At 42.4% G+C, this 18,577-nt stretch overlaps 1 protein-coding gene and 1 long non-coding RNA gene across 2 annotated transcripts in view; one reads left to right on the plus strand and one right to left on the minus strand.

The window, feature by feature from the left end:
• dntt (deoxynucleotidyltransferase, terminal) overlaps nt 1-18,577 on the plus strand; it is a 140,789-nt gene that overhangs the window by 4,401 nt on the left and 117,811 nt on the right. The window contains exon 2 of the mRNA XM_055901993.1: nt 13,651-13,825. Coding sequence (XP_055757968.1) covers nt 13,651-13,825 — 175 coding nt within the window. The remainder of the gene's footprint in view (nt 1-13,650; nt 13,826-18,577) is intronic.
• Nucleotides 1-18,577, minus strand: part of LOC129836155 (uncharacterized) — a 209,314-nt gene that overhangs the window by 2,686 nt on the left and 188,051 nt on the right. The window lies entirely within an intron of this gene.

An 18,577-nucleotide genomic window follows, 5' to 3' on the forward strand; every position in this document is an offset into this window, starting at 1 on the left:
GTGAATCAGTTCCGTTTGGACCTCCTTGCGCAGTCCTCTTCTGAATAGCGTACGAAGCGCCTGCTCATTCCATCCTCTGGATGCTGCTACTGTCCGGAAAGTGAGTGTGTACTCGGCAGCAGTCTGGTCCTACTTCCGTAGCTGGCGTAGGCGCTCAACCCCTCTCTGCCCTCCGGTGGATGATTGAAGATACGTCTGAACAGAGCCATGAACCCCTCATGTGAATCCAGCGCCTCCTCTCCTTTCTCCCAGACGGCCGCGGCCATTCCAACGCTCTCCCAGTCAGCAGAGAAATAACCGTGGCAACCTTGGACCTCTCGGTGGTGGGGGCTCCCATCTGATGCGCAAAGTAGAGGGCACTGTAGTAGGAAGCCACGGCATTTAGATGGGGTGCCGTCATATTCATCCGGGAGGGACAAACGGGCATCGCTGACCTGGGCGGGTTGCTGAATGTGCTGGTGTGCTGAGTCAACTGGTGGCAGAGTATTCTCTGCTAGTTGAAGGCAACGCCTTAAGCAGTTTTGAATATTGCTCATTAAGAAATGCTAGCGGCCATAACTGAAGCTAAATGAGAGTTGTCCTGGGGGTGTGGTTTGATGTGGGTGTGTTATGTTCGCATATTGTACCCTGGTAGGTACTGTTGTTTGTCCCTCTTGAGTCACTGTAGCAACAACATAGCCACTTCCTTAAAATAGTCAAGAAATCATGAAATCTGTAATTAATTTAGACGTTTTTGCCGAGGAGGTTTTAGTTGTACAATTTTACATTTCGCTAAGTTGTTTGGTGCAGTATTTCTCTCGTAAAAAAATGTGCATGAAAAACTAGTAAGTGTGGGAAAGTCTGGCTGCGTACTCAGGACTGATTTCTGAGATACATAACATGTCTACAACTTCATCATCTGCAAGCTATCAAACTCTTGAAATAAAGCACAAGCTAAACACTGTTTATCAGTGCCCCAAATCACTTGCTAGCTAGCTATGTTCCAACTCTGTTTGTCAATGAAGATAGCAAGTAGTAGCTAGCAGGCACATTGAGCAGCCAGGCTACAATCACCTAATCAAGTCACTGGCGAGTGGCGACGTGCTATTTCGTTTTTTACAAATTTCTCACTATCTATTACCAGAGTGTGAGTCTGTCTGGCAGTGTTTAATAGGGAATCATGTTACAAAATCATTCGCGCGGGAGACACACGCAAGATTGTTCACGAATGGGTTTTTGGACAAGTTGCAGTTGGGATACAAGTGCGCTCTGATCAGCTCAATTCTCATTTTGACCAAAAAAGTGGCAGATTCGAGTGATTGACACTGTCAAACACATCATCAAGTGACCATCCCATAAAGGGCTTAGGGCAAAGGGTTATTTCAGCAGAACATTGCGATGTGTTGTCTTATGTAAACAAGTCTGAGGCACTGCATATTGGGCAAGTCTATCTCACTCTCTGGAGTTTCTGGCTGCTATGCTTGGATAGAGTGTGCGCAGCTGATAGAGCACAATCAGCACAGCTGCTTCTCTCATGTTAGTGGGGACTGGGCAAGTGGGCATGATCGTTATACATAGACAACCTTCCAATAAATCATGATGAACTCACTTACAAATCTCAGTTTTGGACGAGACTGATCTATTTACACTTTGTAGTACATCTGACACTATAATTAATGTTTCTGACTCAAATCGATGCAACTTAGGGTTTTTAAAAGCAGAGAAGTTGGTTCTAAGGGCAGTTGACCATTAAAATTAGGGACGGACGTCAATGAATTACTAATTGTAGTGGCTTCCTTTCCTCTTTACCTTACTTTTGCCACTGCCCTAGCCTGAAGCGGGGTTGTTTCGTACGCATACAGTTCACACTCAAGGTTTCCAAACGGCCAAAACATTCAATGAGATCCAGGGATATGGTGCAACAAAAAGGTTTATTCTTCTTATATCTAACAAAAAAATTATTCTCCAATCAACTTAAAGCATAGATTACTTGACATGGAAAATACATAATATGACCTGTTTGTATGTCTGTCTGTCTGTATGTCTGTATGGTCAAAAAACTATACCGCTCCGTGTCTAGCAAGGACTCCTCCCCCCGAAGGCCCAACTTCCTACCTTTATCCTAACACACTTACCACAGACCAATGAATGGGCAAGAGGGGGGGGGGGGGGGGGGGCAAAAACGAAGTTACACTAATAACAAATGAATATATCTCAATCAGGTAAATATAAATCATTAAGGTACGTACCTAATATTTCATCATATACATTAATATGTAATATATTTACACAAATGTACATGGAGCTCTGTATGTTTTGTCTTTTATACAAATATGTCCAAATCGGCTCTAACATACCGGACCCTAAATGTTGACTGCACTGAATGCACAACAATTACTTAATACTCAAACGTAGAGCCAATACACAAAACATTCTGTACCAGAGCACTATTACAGTTCAGTTATATACAAATATACAAGGTCCCATATAGGAAAATAGTCCATAGATCTCAGTCTGACTTGAAATGTTCAGGTGTTCAACTTCCAAAGATGTCAAGATTTTGACGTCCAAAAATGTATGACTACTACAAAGAATGTAAGAGTACGACATCAGCGAATCAGAGGTGCACGTGATTCGAAGATGGAGCACTGTGTGTGTGTGTGTGTGTGTGTGTGTGTGTGTGTGTGTGTGTGTGTGTGTGTGTGTGTGTGTGTGTGTGTGTGTGTGTGTGTGTGATGTATGTATGTGTATATATATCTCACTCCGTCGCCTCAAGGAGCAGACAAAGTTTATTTATAGGCCTCTGTAAGATACTGGTCTTGGTCTTAACTATGATGCTCCGGACAAGACCTTTGGCCCCTGGCAAGGCCTCCACCACACGCCCCATTAGCCAAGAGTTCCTTGGGGCGGTGTCATCGACGATGACCACAAGGTCACCAGGACTGAAGTTTCTCTTAGTTTTGTTCCACTTGTTCCGCTCCTGCTTAAGTGGAAGACACTCCCTGATCCATCTCTTCCAGAAGAGGTCAGTGATATATTGTACTTGCTTCCATCTCCTTGGTGAGTACAGGTCGCTTCTCTGGAATAGTCCTGGTGCCAGGACTGGGTTTGCTTTCAGATGAAGCAGATGGTTCGGAGTCAGGGGTTCTAGATCATTAGGGTAATTTGTTACAGTAGTGATTGGTCTGTCGTTCATAATTGCCTCAACTTCACGCAAGGCTGTCTGCAAAGCCTCACCATCCAGTACTTGCTCTTTAGGGACTGAATAGAGGATCTTTTTCACCAGTCGGATCAACCCCCATGGTGGGCTCCAGAGGGAGGATTGAATGACCATGTCACTCCTTCCTTCAGTAATTCATTTTGAATCTTGTTGTGATCCAGCTCTTTTGGAGCTTCTCCTAGCTCTCTGTGTGTTCCAACAAAGTTGGTGCCATTGTCTGTTCTGATACTTATTACTGGGCACCTTCAACAGATGAACCTGCACAGGGCATTGATGCAGGAATTAGTATCCAGATAACTAGCAACTTCTAGATGGACAGCTCGACTCACAAGGCAAGTAAAGGTCACACCATACCGATTCACATGAACGCGGCCTCGCTTCACCTCTATGGGGCCAAAGTAATCTATGCCCACATGGGTGAAAGGCGGCAAATCAGGTGACACCCGATCTTTGTGGAAGGTCGGCCATCTTCTGTTCTCCAGCTCTAGCTTGCATCCGCCTGCAGAAGACACAGCTCTTAAGGATCTTCCATGCTTAGGAGTTGGCACAGGGTATCCAAAATCGCTTTTCTGCTTTATCTAGGTCATCCACAGACAGACGTTCTTTTCCAAACGTCAGTTTGAACTTGTCAATTTGTTCCTTCAGTGAGTTTGTTAAACTCTGATCTGATCCTGGATCAGTTTGTGTGAGAACTTTCCTTTTCTGGCTTAACTGTAGAAGAAGTCTCTTCAGTTTCACTATCCAGGCAACTGCTTTCTTCAAGCTGTTCCATGTTTAATAGTACTCAATCAGTTTGCTGGTTGGACTCTTTTCTTCTACACTTGTACTGTTTACGATTACGTCTTTTCTCACCTCTGGATCATCTGGAGGGATGGAGCCAAGCTGCTCGGGGACTTTCGGCCATTGCGTTTCTGGTTTCTCCAGGAATTCTGGTCCTTTGCGTCATCTCTTTGAGTTCAGGAAAGTTTCAACATGTAATCCTCTTGAGGCATCATTGGCTGGGTTGTGTTTGGAGTTCAAATACCTCCACTGTTTTGCTTTCGATAGGTCACAGATCATAGCAACCCTATTAGCCACAAAGGTATTGAATCTCTTGGTATCGTTGCGGATGTATTTTAGCACAGACTGGCTGTCTGTCCAGAAAGTTGACTCCTCAAGTTCAATCTGGAGCTCCAACCTTAACACCCTGTCCACTCGCACTGCCAATGTTGCTGCAGCAAGTTCCAGTCTGGGGATCGTCATCTGCTTGACTGGAGTCACCCTTGATTTCCCCAGTATGAATGCGATGTGGACCTTTTCCATACCGTTTGTGAACCTAAGGTAGCTTGCCGTACCATAACCTTGTTCACTTGCGTCACCGAAGTGATGCAGCTGTGCGGTCTTGACTTGACCAAAGTTCTCAGGCATCATACACCTGTCTATCTGGAATCTGGAGAGCTGATCCAGCTCTGAGAGCCATCTCTTCCATGAAATACAGTGTTCTTCAGGGATGACTTCGTCCCATCCACACTTTAGCTGTCAGAGCACTTGAAGAATTTGTTTTGCCTTTAATACGAATGGGGCGAGGAAACCTAATGGATCATAAATAGAGCTGATAGTTGAGAGAATACCTCTTCTTGTAAGGGGTCTGTTCTTGACAGTGACTCGGAAGGTAAATGCATCACTTTCAATGTTCATTCGGATTCCAAGTGCTCTTTCAACAGGCAGCTTTTCTCTGTCCAGGTCCAGTTCTTTTATCTGCTTGGCTTTGTGTTCATCAGGGATAGAAGCCAGCACAGTGCGGCTGTTGCTGACCCACTTGGTCAATTTGAATCCACCCTGAGAGCACACATGCCTGAGGTTTTTTGTGAGAGCTATGGCTTGTTCTTCTGTGGCCACTGACTTGAGGCAGTCATCAACATAGAAGTTGGACTTAACTGTTTGAATCACCTCTTCATCGTACCTCTCACAGTTGTCTTCTGCAGTCTTTCGCAGTGCAAAGTTTGCACAACTTGGAGAGGATATAGCACTGAAAAGATGTAATGTCATTCTGTACTCCTCCCATGTTTTGTTAGTATCACCATCCGGCCACCATAGGAATCGCAGGAAGTCTAAGTCATCTCCATGGACACGTACTTGATGGAACATTCCTTCTATGTCTACCATCACGGCAATGTGCTCTTGCTGAAATCTTAGCAAGACTCCCAAAAGCTTGTTTGCCAGGTCAGGGCCTTGAAGGAGTTCACTGTTAAGAGATGTAGCTTTATAGGATGATGAACAGTCAAACACCACTCGTATTGTTCCTTTGCGCGTATGGTGAACGCCATGGTGTGGTATGTAACATGCCTTGCCTTTCTCTCTGAGGAGCTGTTCTTGTGGTACCTTCTCGGCGTAACCTTTTGTTATCATCTCTTCCATGAAGCCTTTGTACTCTGCAGCATAACCTTTGTCCTTCTTGAACTTCCTGGTAACATTTAGAGCCCGCTGCTTTGCCATGTCACGATTGTTTGGCAGGACTACATCTTTGTTGCAAAAGGGCAACGGTAAGTAGTAGTGGCGGTCTTTGAGGGCTATGGAGCTTGATACTATCTCCATAAACTTACGATCCTCAGCTGACATCTCACTTTTCTCTTCATACTCTCTCTCAGGGAAGTCATGGTTGTACTGATTTACAAGAAGAACCCCCAGGTCGGCCATTGAGATACGATTGGCCATCACCGCAGGACACCCAGATTCTTCTGCCATGGTACAATTGTTAAGAGGACCGTTCATCACCCATCCAAAGTACAGCGTTCAGACAACAAAGCAGCCAAAAAGATATCCGCCATATTTGGTGGTCAACATTAGTCAGAAATAGCATTATAAATATTCACTTACCTTTGATGATCTTCATCAGAATGCACTCCCAGGAATCGCAGTTCCACAATATCGAACAAAACAAGTTTGTTTTGTTCGATAATGTCCATAATTTATGTCCAAATAGCTTCTTTTGTTAGGGCGTTTGGTAAACAAATCCAAAAGCGCGTTCTGGTCCAGCCGAACGTCGGACAAAAAGTTCAAATAGTTCCGTTACATCCCGTAGAAACTTGTCAAACTAAGTATAGATTCAATCTTTAGGATGTTTTTTTATCATAATTCTTCAATAATGTTCCAACCGGAGAATTCCTATGTCTGTAGAAAAGCAATGGAACGAGAGCTGACTCTCTCGTGACCGTGCCTCAGAGCCTGTGGCACTCTGCCAGACACCTGGCTCATTCCTCTCTCATTCGGTCCCACATCACAGTAGAAGCCTCAAACAACGTTCTCAAACAATCTCCATACAACGGATCCTGCAGTATTTTGGCCTGTTTTTCCATGAACATCACAAGGTCACCGAACTGGGCCCTCAAGTGGCTTCTCTCTAAAATATCACATGCTGTAGACCTCCATTTTGCCCTTAGTTTGTAGGGAAGATTAAGCTCTTCCATGTTCTATAGGTCTTGCATAGCGTTACAGAAACCTCTAAGATAGAGTGCATAGCCACCCAGTCCCTTTCCATCATCCGGTTTCATGTTTGTCCAGTTCCAAGCTTTTTCCATGTAAACAGTTGTGACTTTGATTTCATTGCCAAAGTGTTCCTTTAACAACCTCTTAGCCTCTGCATAGCCTCTTCTGGCTTCCATATGCAGACAACTACGGACCAGATCCTTGGGCTGACCAGATCCTTGGGCTGACCAGGTAATAGAGCCTATCCTGGTGACTGCTTGTCTCATCTTCTATACCATGCTCAAATGCACGCATGAATGGCCTAAAGTTTAGAGGATCACCGTCAAACATAGGTATCTCCCTAACAGGGAGTGTGGCTTGTTTGTGCTGTAGTACAAGGAGGTCAGCAATTTCATTCTGCCTTTGCATGACAGTAGAGAGGTTATCATGGCTGGAATTATGGCTGATACCCGCAGTGTTGATCCTGTGTTGATTACTAGACCTTGCTGTTGGCTGCTGAACGGTGTGGTTTATGACTGTTTTCTGAATAGGTTTTGATGGCTTTGTGGTCAGCTGTTGTAAAACTCTTTGTAGTGGGGTCTTTGGAACTGAACCTAATGCAGCAAACTCAACAGGTGATGGTTCAGGTTCCTCATAGACCTCGGGTTCCGGATTCTCAAAATAAGAGTTCATTCCATCTTCTTGGCTTAGTAAGTGGGCTGCCACGCCATGGGATTGACTCAACACTCTCCAGGACCTTCAGTTTGACATTATATGCTGCTATGTCCGTTTCCAGTGCCATTTCTTCCATCCTAATATTCAGTTGAGCTTTCTGTTGTTCCATTTGAGCTTTCTGTTGTTCCAGTTGAGCTTTCTCCAGTTCCAATGCATGCTTGTCCTGTAATGATGCTTGGCGAGCCAGTAGAGCTGTTCGTTCTGCCTCAGCTTTTAGGCGTGCAGAGGACACTGAGAAAGCAGTCTTAGAATACTTTGTTTTACTTGATGTGTTTGACACATTGGAAATGCTGTCGTGTGGTTCAATGAGCATTTGTGGCTCAACTTCAGCCTGTTTGATTGTTAAACGTGGCCCTTTAAACGTGGCCCTTTAAACGTGGCCCTTTAGACCTCCTTTAACGCTTTAAAACACAGTGATCCATTTCAGCAAATTGACCCATTTTGAATTGTGCAAGTTCGGTATTTTAGATGCGTTTTCAACATTTCATCCCATTATAAGTTTTGTCCCTTTAATGATGTTTAAACACGCAGTATCTTTAGATCCTTAAATTGCATTCGTTGCGTTGATGCATTGCATTTCCACGTTAGGCCAAATATTAGACATAAGATTAGGCTACATTGTGCATAGGATCTTAGTGTTTCCCAAACTTAAACTTCTTAATTGTTTTCACAGGGCTGTGTTTTGAATTCCATGATAATCTTCAGAAATAACTTTGTCAAAGCAACGAAATAACTTGGCCTTTACAATGATGGTGAAAACTTGGAGTATTTCTTTTTTTTTGGGGGGGGGGGGGGGGGGGGTAGTGGGTTAAAATCTTCTTAGTTGTCACCGAGAGTGCACGGAATATGTCTTTATTCATATTGAAAATCGGAATGATTGAATTCTCCATGCGTGCCCCAAAGCCCTGAACATAGGACTTTGCATTTAGGCCTAAAGTGTATTCCTTTGCCATGTTTTTTTGCAGTATTACTTTAGTGCCTTGTTGCATGTTTTGGAATAATTTGTATATTTGCGCTCTTCTTTTCACTCTGTCATTTAGGCCATTATTGTGAAGTCCCTACAATGTTGTTGATCCATCCTCAACTCTCTCCCATCACAGCCATTTAACTCTGTAGATGTTTAAAATCACCAATGTCCTCATTATAACATCACTGAGCAGTTTCCTGTCCTGCTGCTCAGAGTGGTTTTATTTGGCCTTCCAAGTTTCCTGGGAAAAATTATAAAATCAAACAAAGAATTGTTGAATTTTCATGGTTGGACATCATTCTCAATAATACACGGCAACCATTTTTGTGCCAGAACTCTCCACACATATCAGCTACCAGGTGGAGAGGTGAGGAGTGATATATGACAATTAGGAATGAGGGGGATGATTTGGTGGCCTTGATGGAATGTGGCCAGGTTGGGAATTTAGCCATGACACTGGGGTGAACACCCCTACTCTTACAATAAGTGCCATGGGATTTTGAGTGACCAAAGAGAGTCAGGACACTCATTTTAGCATCCCATCCAAAAAGACGGCACCCTACACAGGACAATGTTCCCAAATGTAATCAAGGTTCGAGATGATTATGTTTTAGTCAAATATTATAACTGTTTAGGCTTCTTGCGGTCAGTTGCTGTGTAAAAATGTTGTTTTATTATGTTCCAGCCACAGACCATCCGCCAAAGAAAAAATTGGCCCTCGGCTGAATCTAGTTGATGATCCCTGAACTAGACCATGCTTAAAAAGATATTCATTGTCTGATTTGTTATTGTTACCCATCTACCAATCACTGCCATTTGTAGGCTTTCAAAAAGCACGCTGGACTTTGTAGTTGAATCTGTGCTTGGAATTCAATAATTGACTGAGGGACCTTCCAGATGTTATATGTATGCTGGACAGAGGAAGGGTTATTCATTTAATAATCATGTCATGCACTATTATTTCACACAAAGTGAGTCTCTGTAACTTTTTATGTTATTTTTTAAGCCAAATTTGACTCCTGAATGAATTTAGGCTTGCCTAAACAAAAGGGGCTGAATACTTCTTCCACTTTGACATTACAGAGTATTTTGTGTATATTGTTCACAGAACAATGACAATTAAATACATTTCAATCCCACTTTGTAACACAATCAAATGTGACAAACCCAAATCTAACTGCCTGTAGCTCAGGACTTGAGGCAAGTATATGCATATTCTTGATACCATTTTAAAGTAAACACTTTGAAGTTAGTGGAAATGTGAAATGAATGTAGGAGAATATAACACATTAGATCTGGTAAAAGATAATACAAACAAAAAAACATGCTTTTTCTATTTTTTTTTGTTCCATCATCTTTGGAATGCAAGAGAAAGGCCATAATATAATATAGGAGTCTAGGTGCAATTTAGATTTTGGCCACTAGAAAGCAGCAGTGTGTGTGCAAAGTGTCAGATTGATCCAGTGAAGCACTGCAATACTGCACAATATTTTCTATCAAGTCGGCCCAAATGTGCCAAATTGGTCAATTGAGACATTTTCAAGTAGATACATACAAAAATTATATGGTAATACAAAATGTAAGTTTACACACTCCCTGAAATGTTATACAATAACTTTCACACATCTAGATGGCCGGGCGGGGTGGGTGTGGAGCCAGAGACAGCAGGGGTTCAAACTGTAGAACCCAGTTCTACAGTTTGAAGTACAGATCAGGGTTGGGTTATAAAGAAATATCAGAAACGTTGAACATCCCACGGAGCACCATTAAATCCATTATTAAAAAATGCAAAGAATATGGCACCACAACAAACCTGCCAAGAGAGGACCGCTCACCAAAACTCACGGACCAGGCAGGAAGGCATTAATCAGAGAGGCAACAAAGAGACCAAAGATAACCCCGAAGGAGCTGCAAAGCTCCACAGCGGAGATTGGAGTATCTGTCCATAGGACCACTTTAAGCCGTACACTCCACAGAGCTGGGCTTTACGGAAGAGTGGCCAGAAAAACGGCATTGCTTAAAGAAAAAAATAAGCAAACACGTTTGGTGTTCGCCAAAAGGCATGTGGGAGACTCCCCAAACATATGGAAAGAGGTTCTCTGGTCAGATGAGACTAAAATTGAGCTTTTTAGTTATGCAAGCTCAAGTTTTCAGTTTTTTTTGTCGTATTTCTTGTTTGTTTAACAATTAAAAATATTTAGCATCTTCAAAGTGGTAGGCATGTTGTGTAAATCAAATGATACAACCCCCCCCAAAAACCTATTTTATTCCCGGTTGTAAGGCAACAAAATAGGAAAAATGCCAAGAGGGGTGAATCATTCTGCAAGGTACTGTATCCTAAAGAATGTAAAAAAAAAAAAAATGTAATAATTGTATTGGGCAGTTTTGATAAACACCTCCCTAATTCAGCCTTTCACAAACAAGATATGTGTTCTCTTGAACGTTACACACACACGAGCACGCAGGCGCACACACATTGTTTAGTGGGTGTGAAGGCTGTTTGTGAGGTGGACGAGAGGCACAAACCCTCATGTATCATCTGTTTAGTTTCACCTTTCTAATTTCAACTCTAAAATGCAAATACACAACAACAGGATCACGTTTTCTGAATTGTGAGCTTATTGTAGGAATTCTTTGTGCTGAGCTAGTCTGTGATTTTGCCTTTAGCTGGTGTAAAATGAATGGCATGTCGATAATTATGTTATACGATACACACTTTCCGTAATCTTGATCTTGGCTCTCCTAGTGGGATGCAGTGTTTGAGAGACTTCATTTAGCACAAGTGTCATCTCTCCCTGTCTGAACCCCATTGAATATACCATATCCTTGCTCACTGCACTGGGGCTCAGGGTCCCGCTGTTCCTGGAGCTCCCTTCGGGTGCAGTGCTTCGTGCTAGCTCATTTGCATCTGCTGTGCCATTTTACATTCACTGCTGGTCACAAGTTGGAAAAATATCTACATTTGGGTTGGATTATAGGAGCTATGTTTCTGTAAGGAGGGCAGAGTGTAAAAGAGCATGTGTGAGAGAGAGAGCACAATTTTCTTTACCCCGTGTTTATAAGAACAAACCCGCCATGGCTAAATTCAGTACCTATCAATTTAACCACAGGGTTGGATGTCTACATCAATCAACATTCGATTGTGACCGTCTGAAAGACTTCCTGTCTTGTTAAAATCAACAAGGCTGTCTGAAGGACACTTTCTTTTTCCTTTTTCCAAGATGATGGGTTATGCCATTTATTTTTCTGCAAAAATCAAGATTCAGTTCACCCCAATATACTTCTAAAGTTGGTGTTGGCAGTGTGCAGAATTATTACTTTCCTTTTTTTGTAATCATATAGTCATATTCACACCTGCGCAAAGCCATTGAATGTGCTCACATGCTCTACCCACTCATACGGTTTGTGTTATCTGATCAATCAATCAATCAATTTTATTTTATATAGCCCTTCGTACATCAGCTAATATCTCGAAGTGCTGTACAGAAACCCAGCCTAAAACCCCAAACAGCTAGTAATGCAGGTGTAGAAGCACCTGATGAGCCTCACTCTGGGTCTGTTATTGTTGTGGAGCCTCTCTAAACCTGGTCTCAGTGGTAGGCCAACCAGCCAACCAGTACACAGAGCAGTCAGACAGAGGATTAGTCTCACCGCTGATTTGGCCGATTAGGCTCCTGAAGCGACACTCTGTTAGACTGTTGGGATGTCCTGGGAGGGCCGTAGGAGCCGTCATGCTGTTTTACCTCTGCGAGGAGAAGGAGGAGCATGGGGAGGATAATTATGCACGCACGGGTGCTCTGATTGGCTCATTGGTATGGTAGTTAAACAGAGAGGGTTTCCTTTGGGGGAAAACCAGACACGTCTGTTGTGAGGATTCCTATGGAGCTGTGTGATACACTATGTGAATGCATGTCTCCACTCTTAGGGGCGTATTTTCAGTCATAAACATCTGAATGATGCTCAGAGGTCCTGCTGAGGAGGCTGTGGTGCATGTTGTTCAGTCTGGGCTGGTCCATATAAGGCATGTTATAGTAGTCCCTGCCAAGACTCACACTGGATCTGAAACCTTTATATATCTCTCTAAAACAATACAAATAAAGACAGTGACGTTGTTCTCTTTCTACTCCAACTAAATTCCATGAGATAAAAGGAACCACTGATCATCCAGATTCACAGTCTACAAATCAAGGCAAGTTCCAAGCAAAGGGACATTTTAGAGCCATTTAGATGGCTCTGAGACATTTGAATATCTTCAGTGGGACCTTTGACCCAGAGAAGTGATAATAAGACATCATGAGGGTGTCATACATGCTTATGACCAGTGGTGGAAAAAGTACAAATTTGTCATACTTGAGTAAAAGTAAAGATACCTTAATAGAAAATGACTCCAGTAAAAGCGAAAGTCACCCAGTAAAATACTACTTGAGTAGAAGTCTAAAAGTATCTGGTTTTAAATGTACTGAATTACAGTGGTGGAAAGAATACTCAAATGTCATACTTGAGTAAAAGTTCAAAGTAAATGCTATACATAAAATTACTTATGTTAAGCAAACCAGACAGCTCAATTTTTTAATATATTTTTTTATGGACAGCCAGTGGCACACTCCAACACTGAGACATCATTTACAAATGCAGTATTTGTGTTAAGTGAGTCCACCAGATCAGAGGCAGTAGGGAAGGCAACACGTTATATTGCTATGTGAGTGAATTGGACCATACTGCTGTCCTACCAGAGCATTCGAATTGTAACGAGTGCTTTTGAGGGTCAGGGAAAAATAATGGTAGTAAAAGTATATATTTTCTTTAGGAGTACAGATACCCTAAAATACTACTTACATTGTACTTTAAAGTATTTTTACTGAAGTACTTTCCACCACGGCTTATGACAAGCCGTACAATACATATACATTGTTTATTTCTTATTAGTTAGGCTGTCTGGTACAAATGTACATCTTAAAGCTGAAATGCAGTATACAGACGAAAAAAGAAGAAACAAGTTTATATTAAAAAAAAAGTAATTTGAGCGCAAATTCTAGTCTTGACAGCTTCGGACGGATGTTGTCTGCTCTTGGTGAGGGTCTCTATTCTGCTGACAGCCGAGTTGGTGGTTTGATGATGGTGATGTTGGTGCTAGAGTTGGCTCGCCGTTCCTGACGCTGTTCTCGGTCCTCAGCTCAGCTCTCAGCTCTCACCACTGAACCTCTTCTACAGTAACGATGTGTACCGCCACTTGTAACCACATAATCATGCATTATACCTGCAGACTTACTGACCTGTCACCCCCTTCTTCTTGTTCCCTGTGCAGTGATGAGGTCACTCACGTGGTGGCAGAGGATAACCAGGCCGGGGCATTGTGGGCATGGCTACGGGGGAGTGGTCTGAGGGATGTCTCCAGACTGCAGGTGCTGGACATCTCCTGGTTCACGGACAGCATGAGAGAGGGGAGACCTGTCACTGTGGAGACCAGGCACTGTATTCCGGTGAGGGAACCTGTGGTCAGTTTGAGTGTTGGTGGGCATTTTCCGCTGTGTGTGTGTGTGTGTGTGTGTGTGTGTGTGTGTGTGTGTGTGTGTGTGTGTGTATGTGTGTACATGTGAGTGTGCAATAGAGAGATTATTTTGGAAAACAATTGAAATACTGTATAGATACTGTTATACTGATATAGTATTTTGTAGTTCTGAAAACATACAGATTGGAGCATCAGCAGTTGTGGGTTCGATTACAGGCTCAAAATGGCCAGAAACAAAGATTTTTCTTCTGAAAAATCTGAAACAGTCTATTCTTGTTCTAAGAAATTAAGGCTATTCAATGCCAGAAATTGTCAAGAAACTGAAGATCTGGTACAACGCTGTGTACTACTCCCTTCACAGAACAGCTCAAACTGACTCTAACCAGAATAGATAGAGGAGTGGGAGGCCCCGGTGCACAACTGAGCAAGATGACAAGTACATTAGTGTCTAGTTTGAGAAACAGACGCCTCACAAGTCCTCAACTGGCAGCTTCATTAAATAGTACCCATAAAACACCAGTCTCAACGTCAACAGTGAAGAGGCGACTCCGGGATGCTGGCCTTCTAGGCAGAGTTCCTTTGTCCAGTGTCTGTGTTCTTTTGCCCATCTTAATCTTTTCTTTTGATTGGCCAGTCTGAGATATGGCTTTTTCTTTGCAACTCTGCCTAGAAGGCCAGCCTCCCGGAGTCGCCTCTTCACTGTTGACGTTGAGACTGGAGTTTTGCGGGTACTATTTAATGAAGCCAGTTGAGGACTTGTGAGGTGTCTGTTTCTCAAACTAGACACTCTAATGTAATTGTCCTCTTGCTTGCTCAGTTGTGCACAGGTGCCTCCAACTCCTCTCCTAGTCTAAAGAAGGCCAGGTTTATTGCTTCTTTAATCAGAACAACAGTTTTCAGCTGTGCTAACATAATTGCGAAAGAGTTTTCTAATGATCAATTAGCCTTTTAAAATGATAAACTTGGATTAGCTAACACAACGTGCCATTGGAACACAGGAGGGATGGTTGCTGATAATGGGCCTATGTACGCCTATGTAGATATTCCATAAAAAATCTGCCATTTCCAGCTACAATAGTCATTTACAACATTAACAATTAACATTAACATTAACATTAACAACAAAGGACATTTCTAAGTGACCCCAAACTTTTGAACGGTATTGTATATTTGTGTGTAATGTTGTGAATTGTTAGAATCTACTGCACTGTTGGAGCTAGGAACACAAGGATTTCGCTACACCGCAATAACATCTGCTAAATATGTATACGTGACCAATAAAATTTGATTTGAGGTAGTTAATGATGTAGCTAGCTAGCAGCTAGCTAGCCTAGTGTTGTCTAGCTAGTTAATGTTAGCTTCTCTGGCGTTTTTGTTAGCCCTACAAACTGGGCTAGCTAGCTAACTAGCTACCATCTACAGAATAGACTTTCCGTGCCATCTGTTGAGATTTTTTGGGATAAGCTAGCATGCTAGCTAGCTAACTAGTTTTTTAACCTTCTAAATTAGCTATCTAGACTACTACTCACCACCACTAGAATAGTTATTTTATGTTACTGAGTAGGCATATATCTTTGTTTAATCTAATTAACCAATTTATTAATCTAACTATAAAAATACTTGCAATTTTGTAAGAAATGTAAGGTATTTTTACGTTGTAATAAAGTTGACTAAAGGAAAAGCTCATCTTTTGTTTGTAGGTATTTTTACTTGGTCATGAGTAGTAAGTAATTATATAAAAATTGGTCATAGGAAAATGTTAAATTAGACTTAAATTTAAATAGCTAAATCCTGTTACAAGTGACGACCTTGTACTTATGCAGATATTGCAGATATGTACTCTTTGGTGTATTAGTGTGTTTATTTTCTCACTTGGATGGTGCTGAATATTAGATTGTCAGGATGGGTAACATACTTTGTAGGTACACAATAATTACAAGTAAATACCCTTCAAGATACACTTCATTTTATTTCATTTTAGAAAAATGCTGTGTAACGCCTAGTAATTACATTGTACTTATGCAGATATTACATGTACTCTGTGATGTTCTAGTGTGTTTATCCTCCCACTTGGATGGTGCTTCCAGAAGCATTAAAATAATGGCCAGGGTTGTCACGATGGGTAATGTACTATTTATAGTAAGTACACATTAACGACAAGTACTGTAAGTACCCCTCAAGATACAGTTAATTTTAACTAAATTCTTTGTAACACTAGTAATTATGCAGATTTTGCATGTACTCTGTGGTGCATTTGTGTGTTTATCATCCCAGTTGAGGATGACACGCACTTAAGGATGACACCAGTATGTTAGACCCCAGTCAGTGAGGTTGACCTAAATCATTTTGAGTTTTTTAAAGATTTTAGCATTTTACCCCCTTTTTCTCCCAAATGTCGATCTTGTCTCATCGCTGCAACTCCCCAATGGGCTCGGGAGGCAAAGGTCAAGTCATGCATCCCCCGAAACAAACCACGCTTCTTAATACCCGCCCGCTTATCTCGGAAGCCAGCCGCACCAATGTGTCGGAGGAAACACTGTTCACCTGGCTACCGAGGTCAGCCTGCAGGCGCCCGGACTGCCACAAGGAGTCATTAGAGCTTGATAAGCCAAGTAAAGTCCCCCCCCGGCCAAACCCTCCCCTAACCCGGACGACACTGGGCCTATTGTGCGAGCCACCTCATGGGACTCCCGATCACGGCCGGTGGTGATACATCCTGGGATGGAACCCGGGTCTGTAGTGACGCCTCTAGCACTGCGATGCAGTGCCTTAGACTGCTGCTTCACCTATATGTAATAGGTTTTTGTAACTCAGATGGTACGTTTTTGGGGGCCAAATGCTAGCAATAAAATGTAGTGGAAATTTGAAGAGTGTGCATTCCCGGGTAGGTAATTATAGCCTATGTGATCTTGGGACACCCAGTGCATCTATACACAAGAGGTTGCAACCTTGTGATAGTTGTTATTGAATTGGATGCAGCTGAGAAGAAAAACAACACTAAATTGGTGAATTTAGTGCAAACTTCCCTTTTTTGGAAAAACAATAGAAGTTGGAAGGCAGTATAACTGCAGTTTACTGCTGTCCAAAATATCACAGTCGACTGCAGTTACTGTACTTTTACTGCAGTTTCAAAACGGCAATCTTTTTTTTGTACGGGTTGCTCATTTGTAACAAACATGGTAACAAGCATTCATTGTCACACCTCTAATTACAGACTGCAATTACTAGCAGTTACATGTTGAAATAATAGTGTAACTATGAGTTATTACTATTAACTGCAATGCTCGCTACAGTGTAATTAATTAAGAGATAATCAACTAGGGGCTATGTATTCTATGGAAAATAAGGAACAATGTGGAAGGTGTGTTCCACGGCGCGTTAGCAAAGTGGAACTCACCTTCCACTGAGTTGCATTATTTTCAAGAGAACGCATAGGCACCCAAGTTAGTTATCCTTTTTATACCATGGCTATAATTGAACACATTTGCCACTAGAAATGTGTTCATTTGCCACTAGAAACCTCAATTGAAGTAGCTAGCTAGAAAGTTTACTAGATAGCTACAGTAGTTGCCATGGTAATCAAACAAGCAGACTAGCTAGTTTACAGTGAATTCGAAAAGTATTCAATCCCCTTGACTTTTTCCATATTTTGTTACGTTACAGCCATATTCTAAAATGTATTACATTGTCCCCCCCCCCCTCATCAATCTACACACAATACCCCATAATGACAAAGCAAAAACCAGATGTATTTATTTTTTCAAATGTAAACAAAAAAAAAACTAAAATATCACATTGACATAAGTATTCAGACCCTTTACTATGATGCTACAAGCTTGGCATACCTGTATTTGCAGAGTTTCTCCCATTCTTCTCTGCAGATCCTCTCAAGCTCTGTCAGGTTGGATGGGGAGCGTCGCTACACAGCTATTTTCAGGTCTCTCCAGAGATGTTAGATCGGGTTCAAGCCCGGGCTCTGGCTGGGCCACTCAAGGACATTCAGAGACCGAGGCTTGTCCCGAAGCCACTCCTGCGTTGTCTTGGCTTGTCTTAGGGTTGTTGTCCTGTTGGAAGATGAATCCATTCTGAGGTCCTGAGTGCTCTAGAGAAGGTTTTCATCAAGGATCTCTCTGTAATTTGCTTTGTTCATTTTCCCTCAATCCTGACTAGTCTCCCAGTCCCTGTTGCTGAAAAACATCCCCACAGCATGATGCTGCCACCACCATGCTTCACCGTAGGGATGGTGCCAGGTTTCCTACAGATGTGAGTTCAATCTTGGTTTCATCAGACCAGAGAATCTTGTTTTTCATAGTCTGAGAGTCCTTTAGGTGCCTTTTGGCAAACTCCAAGCGAGCTGTCATGTTCCTTTTACTGAGGAGTGGCTTTTGTTTGGCCACTCTACCATAAAGACCTGCTTGGTGGAGCGCGACAGAGATGGGTGTCCTTCTGGAAGGTTTTCCCATCTCCACAGAGGATCTCTGGAGTTTTATCATAGTGACCATTGGGTTCTTGGTCACCTCCCTGACCAAGGCACTTCTCCCCCGATTGCTCAGTTTGGCCGGGCAGCCAGCTCTAGGAAGAGTCTTTGTCATTCCAAACTTCTTTCATTTAAGAATGGCCACTGTGTTCTTGGAGACTTTCAATGTTGCAGAAATTTTTGGGTGCCCTTCCCCAGATCTGTGCCTCGTCACAATCCTGTCTCGGAGATCTCCAGACAATTTCT

Source organism: Salvelinus fontinalis, chromosome 37 (genome assembly GCF_029448725.1).
Source record: "Salvelinus fontinalis isolate EN_2023a chromosome 37, ASM2944872v1, whole genome shotgun sequence".
In the NCBI taxonomy this organism is placed as follows: domain Eukaryota; kingdom Metazoa; phylum Chordata; class Actinopteri; order Salmoniformes; family Salmonidae; genus Salvelinus; species Salvelinus fontinalis.